Source organism: Phodopus roborovskii, unplaced genomic scaffold (assembly GCF_943737965.1).
Source record: "Phodopus roborovskii unplaced genomic scaffold, PHOROB, whole genome shotgun sequence".
NCBI classification, from domain to species: Eukaryota; Metazoa; Chordata; class Mammalia; order Rodentia; family Cricetidae; genus Phodopus; species Phodopus roborovskii.
In genome coordinates, this window is record NW_026126638.1 from 4,687,787 (window position 1) to 4,698,959 (window position 11,173).

Below are 11,173 nucleotides of genomic sequence, written 5' to 3' on the forward strand. Positions count from 1 at the left end.
CATATAATTAAATATAATAATACAAATGGCTCTTAGGAAAAACCCCAACTCTGCTTCATACACTGTCTAGTCCTGAAATTTTTTTTTTTTTTTTTTTTTTTTTTGGCATCAAAGCTATGACCCTTGGTTTGGCCTGAGTCAAAGTTGCCTGAAAAATTGATTCTCAACCTGTGTATTGTGACCCCCTTTATGGGGGTCGAATGGCCATTTCATATCAATATTTACACTCTGACTCATAACAGTAGCAAAATTACAGTTGTGAAGTGGCTGTGAAATACTTTTATGGTTGGGGGTCTCCACAGCATGAGGGTCTGTATTAAAGGGATGCATCGTTAGGAAGTTGAGAACCACTGTCTAGGACTGGTGAGGGTGACAGCGGGAGCTATTTTTCTGTCCCCACACCACTGTCAAAAATACCTCCATACTGGGAGGCGTTATGTGAGACAGCCTGAATCCATGGTCCTGGGTCATGTTCCAGGATTAGTGAGCTCTTATTCCTGGAGAGGTTGACACTACAGGTCTCCAGGTCTTTCCATTCTGACTCTGTCTCCTAGAGATGCAGTCTCTGGAGACAGAATCCTTTGACCTGGCCCTGGTTTAAAGTTTAACCACACCGGGGGTAGGAGGGTGGGTGAAGGGTATTGTCCTACCCAGCAGATCTCGCTCCCTCCTTGTTTCCTCGTTGTTAGTCAGGGCAGGGGAAAACGGAGGAGGAGGGAGGAGACAGGCTGACTACAAACGTCAAATGACAACGTCCTGGAGGACGGAAGGCACTTAATTTCTCTCAGTACTTTGAGTTTCTATTCTGAGGACTTAGCTGAACCGCAGCATCTAGGCTCCAAGATGAGTGGTGCAGAGTCTGCAGAAGCTTTTGTGGGCATGCTCAGTCCAACACACCGTCTGCAGGAGGGCGAGATGAGTACGTATTCGCACCAAACTACGAGAGCAGAGAGGTGCTTGCCAGAGACGGGAATGAACAGGAACGGACAGGGGCGGAGGGGAACCGACACGGAGAGAGCAGAGGGGCTCAACCTCATGCCTGTGAGCCTGTCACAGTGCTTCTCTGCAGAACCAGAGAATGCAGACAGGAGTTAGTTACTCGGTTGGAGCATATAATACTTGAATAGTTCCTGCTGGAGCTACAGCTTCTTTGTTTTTCTTCTTCTTTGTACTTAGCTTGCTAGTCCACTTTTCCCAGGGATCTGGTAAATTATACTCTGGTGAATTACACCAAGTCCCTGTTGGTCATGCTTTCTCTACTTTTCCCACAGCAAAGCAAATTTGATAGAAGTTGCCAGGAAAGCTGGGCTTTTGTTTTGCAGCTCTACTGTAATGAAAAAAGGATTGTAAGGAGGTGGCCTAGGGTGGGAGGCTTTGCTTTTTGAGCTCATAGTAAATTATGGAAAAGGAACACAATGGGGTTTTCTACTTTAGTCTTCAGGAGGAAAGCGAAATTGTGTTTTTTGCATTTTGAAAATGTCTGTTTCATTATATCTCATTCTTTATCTTCTTTTCCTTTCTTCCCCACCCCTTCACCTTAATTTTTTTCATTTAGGTAAAGATATTGGATTTTGAGGAAACAAGACTGATATTTACCAAAATACAAAATTCATGACAAAAAATATTGATGTTTATCTCTTAAGTATTCTCCTGATATTTATGGTTAATATTATTATTATTATTAACTATTGATGGTGCTGCTTCTGCCTTCTGCTGATTGATTGATTCTTTGAGAAAGTCTCCTACTACATCTCAAGCTGGCCAAAAACTCCAGCTCCCTTTGCCCCAGCAGTATTGATTTGAAAACAAGCACCCAATGGGAACAGTGAGTGGAAATCTTGTGCAAAAGAAGCTGTTCTATAACTGGGGCATTTTGAAACTCCACTCTTACAACACCATAACTGCCTTAACTGGTGCTGTGAGGTTTTTTTTTTTTTTCTTTTTCCCCTGTGTAGCCTTGGCTGGCCTAGAATTTACTCTGTAGAATCTCAGAAATCTGCCTGTCTACCTTTGCCTCCTGAGTGCTGGGATTAGAGGTTTGAGCCACAACCACCTGGCTTTTGTTTCTTTTGGTTTTGTTGTTGTTGTTTTAAATAAAGCTAAAAACCAGATCAGCAATGTTTCATGTTTCCGGGGTTCTTTCTAGCGTTGTGCGGACCCCCTTTGCAGCTCCTAACACAGAGAGACTTGTATTAATTGTTAAACTGTTAGTAGATGGCTAGGGCTTCTCATTGGCTAGTTCTGTCTTAATTATTAACCCATTTCTATTAATCTATATATTCCCACGCGGTCTTATCTTACCGGAGAGCACCTGGTTTCATCCTATCATTCCGGTCCCTCCACGGTGTCTCTCTTTGGCGTGTACCCTCTGCCTACCTTTCCCAGAATTCTCCTCGTCTCCTCGCCCTATCTTCCTGCCTCCATTGGACAGTGTTTTGTTCACCAACCAATAAGAGAAATGTATATACAGAAGGACAGCCCCTAATAGTTTAATATCTTCTTTTTTTTTTTTTTTGAGAGCTCATTTCTAATATTGCTTCCTAATAAAGACGCAAAAGTTCCAACTGTGCTGTGGGAGGTATTCGAATTTAAAAGGAGATACATGTGTATGCAGTATAAGAAAGGTGGGAGAAAAAAAATTACCATTTATGTATCAAAATGAAACAGCATTAGATGTTTAGATGTTATACCGCTGTAAATACAGAGGCTTATCAGCAAATCTTGCTGTTAACATATAAGAAATGTATGGTGTGGAATCCTTTTGGAACCTGGGTGATTACATGTTTGAAGTCTCTTCTAGAAGATATATCAGGTATTGTCCTGTAAAACAAACCCAAACTCTCCAGTTTGGGTCTTCTTCTTCTTTTTTAAACTGATATTTACACTTAACACACACTTTTTGTTTCATTAAGATGACCATAGTAGAAACTCCCTCAGCTGTTTTCAGGAACATTGTACATTATTATGAACTCCATCCTATTATGCTTTTGATAGCAGAGCTGATAAGCTCTTTATAGCAAATATTGCCTCCTTCTCTACTCTCCCAAGCCCAGTAAGTGATCTTTGTACTTGAGTGTGTATTGCAACACTGTTTATAGTGATAAGCTCAGGGAACACACCTGCATCTTGAAGTGATTAAGTGGGGGAAAACTGTGATCTAATTTAAAGAGGATGAGATGCTGTCTTTGGGAAGCAATGTTCAGTAAAATCAGTCAGGCATTGAAAGCCTAACACTGCTCGTCACTTAGAGGGATTAGCTAGGAGTGTGCATTATTTATTCAGAGTTTGGAAGAGGTTTTAAGCACAATGCTAAACTCAGAAATCATAGGTAAGTCTAAACATTTCAAAATTGAAGGTGTTCAGAAATGTTAGAAAATAGAAGAGAAGAAAACGTGAGGAAGGACTTACAGATGAACTCTGACCTTCAGGAAACCAGTGAAACAAGGGGGTCTTTGTTGGGGAGGTTAAAGGACACTTTGAGTGTCACCTTAGTAAAATTAAAAAAAAATAGAAATAATAATAATTGCACTTCTAATGGCATTTTTGCCTAATATAAACAACAAAAAATGAAGATTGAGGATTTTTTATGGAGTCAAAATCCAAAGGACATTGCATAATGTTTACAATCCTCTAACCCTGGGTGTTATCTTTCTTGTTAGTTTAAGCATAAACTCCTTTCTGACATAGAAATGTATGGGAATGAGTACACATAGTAGTTGAAGTCAGTGGAACCCATTTTTAAAGTATAGTTTATATCCATTAATTTGGTACACATTTCTGAGTTTTGAAAACATATACTCATAACATCTCCATCAACAAATTCCTCTGAGGCTCATTGTGGATTCTTCCCAGACAATTCCTTCCTCTGTTCCCAAACCATGGCCATCCCTGGCCATTTGCTGTTCCAGAAGCTGTTCACATGGATTCCTACAGTCTGGTAGTCATCTGCAACACGTGTGTGTCAAATACTAACAGTTAGCCATATGTTTATGTTCCAAGCCTCATTGGCCCACGAACAATTCTGGATTCAGAAATATAAAAGCAGCTCAATATACAACATCTGCTTTTATTCTGCAGAAGGTTAAGAAAAGCTGACTGGAAAACTGGTGGATTCCATTAGCTCATGCAGAAACAATTTAGTGATGGTTGGAACTATTGTCTTTTCCCAAACCTGGTAACACTGAGCATATTTAATATAAAATCTTTGTTAGCCACTATTCAAGTATTTGGCCCAATTTTATTCTTTCTCTCTCTCTCTCTCTAAACCAATTAGTTCTTAGAATTCTTAGGATACAACTTCTTTTTGATCCTATGTCTTGCAAAAATTGTTTCTGGAATTCCCTTTGCAGGACTCAGAAAAGAGGGTTTTTATAATTAGGCCAAATCCAAGTGTTCCATTTTCTATTACATGGATAAGAATTTTGGTATTATACCTGAGACATTTTTATTCAAGACTAGTTCACAGAGATTTTTCTTTTTTCCTCAGACAGTTTTATTGTCCTAGGCTTCATGCCGGGGTAACTTTTTGTAGGAGGTAGGAGAAGTGAGCTTTTAGCATGTGGATACAGACTGTCTCAGCATCCTGTGTAGAGGAGATAGGTGGAGGGTGCATGTAGAAAGAAGCAAGGGTGGAACATCATGGTGTGTGCGCAAAGACCAGCTGCCTAGGAAGCTGCCGTGCAGTGACTTCGTCTCCTCAAATATGTCCAACTCTGTTAAACATAAGTCAGGACCACGACTGACTTGTTTCTCAAGTTGTTTTATTATTTTTTGTCTGTTTTTTTTAGTTTATGTGTCTACACTTTTGCCTAAACCATACTGAAGTCTTTGTTTCTGTCACTTTTTTTTCTAAATTGCTCAACTAGACTAATTCTTTTGCATTTTTATGCGATTTGAAAGTTATCTTGAGTTGGAGAAATGGCACAGAGGACTCAGGTTTAGTTCCTAGCACCCTCATGGCTACTCACAACTGTCTGTAACTCTAGTTCTGAGGGGTTCAACACCCTCTTCTGGTCTTTTTGTAGAATAGACATGTACAGCATACACAGACATATATGCAGGCAAATCAACCATATTCATACAATAAAAATAAATGAATGCTCTGTATCCATAAATGTGTTGAGAAGAGTTCCTTCGATTCCTAACTCTTTGAGAGGTTGTTAATTTGAAGTAGTATTAACTTTTTCACGCGGTTTTGGTAAGCTTGTTAAAATGCTCCCACATTTCTCTCATTAATTATGTCAATATGTTTATTACAATTATGTGTGTTTATTAATTTATTTACTTACTGAGTTTTTTTTTTTTTGAAACTTATGTAGATCAGGTTGGCCCCTAACTTCCTATGTAGCCAAGGCTGGATTTGTACTCAGCTTCTGCCTCTCTAGCACTGGAAATGCCAAAGTGTACCTACCAATGTGTCTGTCTCATTGACTGGTGCAGGAGTTATACAGGCTGCCCCATGTGGGAGCTGGGAGCCAAACTTGGGTCCTTTAGAAGAGCAACAACTCTTCTTAACCTCTCAGCCTCTTGCTAATCCATGCCACATCCAACACCCACAATGTTTCCTTCCGTCCTAACCAGTCTGTTCTTCCGGAACGACAACTATGAGCGGGTTTTTCATTGTTTCTTTTTCATCCAGATCTTTACTCTGTTTCTTGCTCCTTTATTGGCTCTTCGTTCAATAATTGGAAAACTCCATGAAAACACTTCTGTTTTCTTCTAGTCTTCTGTGAGCCATAGACATCATTTATAGACCCAGAACGTCTGTGAAGGGTGTTTGCAACGGGGGAGTACAAGCCAAATCTACAGATGATTTTGGACACATTTATCTTTTCCCTTAAAAGGTTCTTGAGGTCCATATTCTCATACTTATATTTTTCAGGTAAAAAGCTCCAAGATCAATGTTTCAGAATTGTTTCTGTCAAGTCTCCGGCTAAGCTTTACTGCTGCTATGCAGTGATCGCGGTCCTCACTGTAGCTGTCATTGTACTTTCTGTTGCTCTGTCGTTGTCAGGTGAGTGACTCGTTCTCCAGAGTCTGCAGCACTCTGACCACATTTACACTGTCAGTTAGACCTATAAACTTATACTGAGAGGGAGGACTCAGTCTAGGAAAGACTCTAGAGAAAGCACACCAGAAACTCCTGTTCTCTGGGAACTTAGAGTCTAGCAGGAAGATGCAGAGAAGGCACAGCACAGGCTGTGCTGTGCACAGGAGACCAGGCTCAGCATCCCTGGGAAGATGGCACTCAGCAACTTCTAGAAAGAGGTGCAGGAGTCATATGTCTACCTGAGGGAACTATTCAAGGCAGAGAATAAGGAGAGGAAAACTCAAAGGAGGAGCCTCAAGGAAGTGTAAGGACAGAGAAGAGTTAGACAGCCAGGAAGATATGGCGCCTTCCCGCATTACCCATGATTTTACTTACCATGTTCAACTGTATTTTTAATGTATTCAATGAAAGGTTTTTGAGGTGATCAATTTTAGTACCACACTGTTCAGAATAGTGTAATGAAAGTCTTGTACTGTTGCCATCTGTGGGGTACCATCTTTCCTTCTGTTGGCCCCAGGTTGAGAGGGGAAAGATGCAGGAGTGACATTTCTTTGGCTTTGAATGTAGCCCATGAACATGGGGGAAGGGAGGCCTCCAGGAGACAGACAGATGAATCAGTTCAACTTCATTCCAGAGTATAAGGGATGTATAGGACTGGGGAGCCCGGGGACAAACCCTAATTTGTATTAAGTGGCACAATCCTATCATAAGACTTGGTATGTAGCAGTAGGCTCCTATAACAATTCCGAGCACATGTCTTCTTAGCGGGATCTGTATCAAAAGTCAAGCTAAAGATGAGTCAGGTATCTGGTTTTAGAGATAGGCATCTGGTTTAGAGACAGCTTTCAGATAAGATTAGTCCTCCAGGTCCAGGGACATCCTCCAGATAAGGCTAGGTAGAGAGCAGGAAGCTTCGTTGGGGAGGGAAGGAGTACCAAATTGTCAAGTTTAGAGGGAAAGCTGCTAGGCTATGGCAGACTGTGACCTCTAATCAGTCAGCAATGTATTCCAACATATGAACAATCTCTTGGCGCAATATGTCCACATTGTATGCATTACCTTCCCAATATTCCTCACTTATTTCGATTATCAGGCTGACTGTCAAAGTAGGTGTCCATACAGAGTGATTGTTACTCTAGCAACCCCTACTGTAGTGAGCAATCATAAAGCCAAAAAAGTGATGATATTATAGAAATTCACTTCCTGGGAGCCCTATTGTCAGTGAAAACCCCAGAGAGATTGGGGCACAGGTCAAAGCTGGGATGCCTTTAAATAAAAGAACACTGTGCTAAGGAGAGGATTTCTACAGATCAGTTGGGAAAACTACAGTCAGGTTCACGGTTGAGCTCAGTAGAGTATGTCAATGCTTGTTATAATTTATCGTGTTGTCCAAATTTTAGGAAGAAGCCCAGAACAGACCTCAACCAAAAGTACTTATTGCCCGACAAAATGGATTGGATTTGGTGATAGATGTTTTTATTTTTCTGAAAACACAAATAACTGGACATTCAGTCAAACCTTCTGCAAAGTACAGGAGGCTCAACTAGCTAAATTTGACAGCTTGGAGGAGCTGGTAAGAAATGATCAGGAGTTGGCTTGTTTGTTTGTTCTGTTTAATATGTATGGCCTTGAGCAGGGAGGTTAAAGATGAAGCATGAGGAAGGTCCCCACCCCACACAGATGGAGACATGGGGAACATGCAAGTGTGTGCCATTTGCTGATGGTCACACTTCTGGTTGGAGCCCTGAGACATTCAAGAAACATTTTCTCATATAGTGCTCATAGTCAATCTGGAAGGTCAGATCTGCCATTTTATTGAGATAATTGGTGGTCATGAGCAATTTTCTCCAAGCTGGCATATGTTGTATCCTGACAACTGTTAATAACTTCAGGGAAGCTTAACCAGGAAGTATCCCAGCCACAGAAGGATATGTCATTCAACTCAGTACTTTAATTCAAACGCAGTACTTAAGAATTATAGATGTCAACTGGATCTACTGATAACTGAGGGCTATCATGGCTCTAAAGTCTGTGTCTCTCAGTTACAACCTCCTATAATCTAATGAGGATACTGTGGGGTGGAGACACTCAAGGGTCATCTGAAACAGAACAACACATACATTCATTTTCAATGTTTTATGACAGAATTTCCTGAAGAGATACAAAGGGACTTTTGACCACTGGATCGGCCTGCACAGAGAGTCACCAGAACACCCTTGGATGTGGACAGACAACACTGAGTATAACAGCTCGTATGTTTTCAGAACACTTTTCCTTCTATTATGATCATGTGTTGTGAAGTGTGTATGAATTGTGTCTCTAAGAGAAGAATGACTGGGTCATGTGAATCCAGCTGTGCTGCCTCAGAGTTACACTGGCCGTCACTTTTAAAAGCTATACTAAGTGTGATTTTATTCAAAATCTTTACTGGGATGATGGCATCTGGGGTAGCTATTGTCTTGTCCCTGAGCAGTTTAAACATTTTCGTTGTTGATGAATGCCCCGTGTGGAATGTAGACAAACCTCAGATGGGCAGTGAGGGCTCCAAAGCTTCAGGAAATCGCTGCAGAAGTGTGAGGCCGAGACTCATCAGTCCACTGTTTGCATGGCTACTCCTGCTCACAGAAGCAGACACTCCAAGGACATTGGAAACCTCCCCTAGTCTTGTAACCAGAGAGCACAGTTCTTGGATGTGAGCATAGCTGTTTTGAATGGAGGCATTATACTGGAACACTGGCTCACAAGCCCAGTCGTGCCCATCATCAAAGCAGTTTACTAAGAAGTGGGTTTCCCCATATTTTAAAATGTTTCAAAAAAGAGTTGAAAACTTGTCCTCAGTGAGGCTACCCATGGCTGTAGTTATTTGAACATAGCAGCTAGTGCCAGTCAAATGCTTTGTACATGCATTACAGGGTTCAACATGGATGGGTGACAAAGATAGGGTATTCAAATCAAACCCTGAGAATGTAAAAGGCAGTAGGTGCAAAACTAATGCAAATGATTCCTCATGGAGTCTGCCTTCCTTTGATTCATATTACAAGCAAGTAGTGGAGACAGGGTTGCATTGCTTGTGTGAATGCAGTTCTGAGCTCTGCAGATTTACTATTTTTGGTTTATTTTCAGGGTGAGTGAAGCAATCCGAGGAATGGAAAAATATGCCTACCTGAATAACAATGGGATCAGCAGTGCCAGGGTCCATGCTGACAGGAGATGGATCTGTAGCAAGCCCAGCAACTATGTACTTAAATGCCAAATTCCTTTTTCTTCTTTCTAGCCTTTGCTAAGAAATGCATTGCAATCTGCTATCTACAGTTGCTACTCTATCCCTTGTCTTCCATCAATATTTGTGTTGACATCACAAATGAAAACCATCTTGGAGAACTGCACAAACAGGGTTTAGAGGAAAATAGACATATACTATTGAGCCCTAACATCAAAGTATTAAAATCTTCACAGAGTAGCTACACTGTACTGATGAGTCCCAAAAAGGACGAAATAGCAGATTTATTTCACATCAAATTGCAGTTAGTTAAGTTTCTCAAAAATTCAATACTTAATCTATCAGTAGTATATATACTATTGAGCCCTAACATCAAAGTATTAAAATCTTCACAGAGTAGCTACACTGTACTGATGAGTCCCAAAAAGGACGAAATAGCAGATTTATTTCACATCAAATTGCAGTTAGTTAAGTTTCTCAAAAATTCAATACTTAATCTATCAGTAGTATATATACTATTGAGCCCCAAAATCAAAGTATTTAAAATCTTCATAGAGTAGCTACACTGTACAGATGAGTCCCAAAAAGGATGAAATAGCAGATTTATTTCACATCAAATTGCAGTTAGTTAAGTTTCTCAAACATTCAATACTTAATCTATCAGTAGTATATATACTATTGAGCCCCAAAATCAAAGTATTTAAAATCTTCATAGAGTAGCTACACTGTACAGATGAGTCCCAAAAAGGATGAAATAGCAGATTTATTTCACATCAAATTGCAGTTAGTTAAGTTTCTCAAACATTCAATACTTAATCTATCAGTAATATATATACTATTGAGCCCCAAAATCAAAGTATTTAAAATCTTCATAGAGTAGCTACACTGTACAGATGAGTCCCAAAAAGGATGAAATAGCAGATTTATTTCACATCAAACTGCAGTTAGTTAAGTTTCTCAAACATTCAATACTTAATCTATCAATAGTATACTATTGAGCCCTAAAATCAAAATATTTAAAATCTCCATAGGGTAGCTATACTGTACTGATGAGTCCCAAAAGGACGAAATAGCAGATTGCAAGCATCTTTTGGCCTCTTCCCTCTCCCTCTTGTTCTATTAAAAAATATTTTTATATTTAGATTTTTTATGGGGGGTGTGATGAGGGGTTGGTGGGGGCATGGGAGGACAGGAGGGGGAAGGAATTGGGGTTTTATGTTTTATAATTTAAATAAAAACTTATTAAAAATAAAGGAGGTGGGTGGAGGAGGGCATCACCCTACATGTGGGGGGGGATGGGAGGAGAGGTGGTTGGGGTGCATGGAAGGGGTGGAGAAAGGGAAAGAGGGAGGGAAGGAGGGAGGGAGAGAGAGGGAACTGAGATTGATATGTAAAATAAAAATAAAAAAATCTAAAAATAAAAGAGGCGGAGGAGGGGATAGGAGGGGAAAAGGAAGGGAAATAATTTATTTATATATGTAAAAAAATACATACAGTATGTAAATGTATAAAATAAACGAATTCAAGTAAGAAAAAGTGCAAATGAGTAATGTATTGTGCTTATTTTGAGGCTATGCTTTATTATTTATATGAATGAAAGTATATTTTATTCTGGCAAATTACTTTCTTGACAGCCCCCCCCCATACATACACTTCATTTAGCCCTAATAGCATTTTTTCCTTGCGATTTGTTTTACTTCCTGAATCCTAATAGGAATGTGGAAAACATCCTCAGGGACTAGCCGTGTGTTCAGAACAGTGGTCTTCAAAGCAGACTTGTGTACTGAACCATGTTCTCACAATTATGGCTGTGAAACTGGTTAGTGTGAACTAAGTTCCTGACAACAGAAGATATATATATATATATTAAAGTTCATTTTCTATCATTGAATTGTATAAACTTA

At 39.9% G+C, this 11,173-nt stretch overlaps 1 protein-coding gene across 1 annotated transcript; it reads left to right on the forward strand.

Moving 5' to 3' along the window:
- The first annotated feature begins 726 nt into the window (after positions 1-726).
- LOC127213024 (C-type lectin domain family 2 member D11) lies at positions 727-10,410 on the forward strand. Its single transcript, XM_051173256.1, has 5 exons — positions 727-919; positions 5,882-6,013; positions 7,450-7,622; positions 8,195-8,301; positions 9,173-10,410. The coding sequence occupies exons 1-5, from the start codon at positions 844-846 to the stop codon at positions 9,321-9,323; spliced, it is 639 nt and encodes a 212-aa protein (XP_051029213.1). The 5' UTR covers positions 727-843; the 3' UTR covers positions 9,324-10,410.
- The last annotated feature ends 763 nt before the right edge of the window (positions 10,411-11,173 follow it).

Bases quoted from the DNA above. Each gene is read 5' to 3' on its own strand.
- LOC127213024 (XM_051173256.1), top strand. From the start codon at position 844: ATGAGTGGTGCAGAGTCTGCAGAAGCTTTTGTGGGCATGCTCAGTCCA. The intron at 920-5,881 runs GTACGTATTCGC...TATATTTTTCAG, and splicing joins TCTGCAGGAGGGCGAGATGA to GTAAAAAGCTCCAAGATCAA. The intron at 6,014-7,449 runs GTGAGTGACTCG...TCCAAATTTTAG, and splicing joins TGTTGCTCTGTCGTTGTCAG to GAAGAAGCCCAGAACAGACC.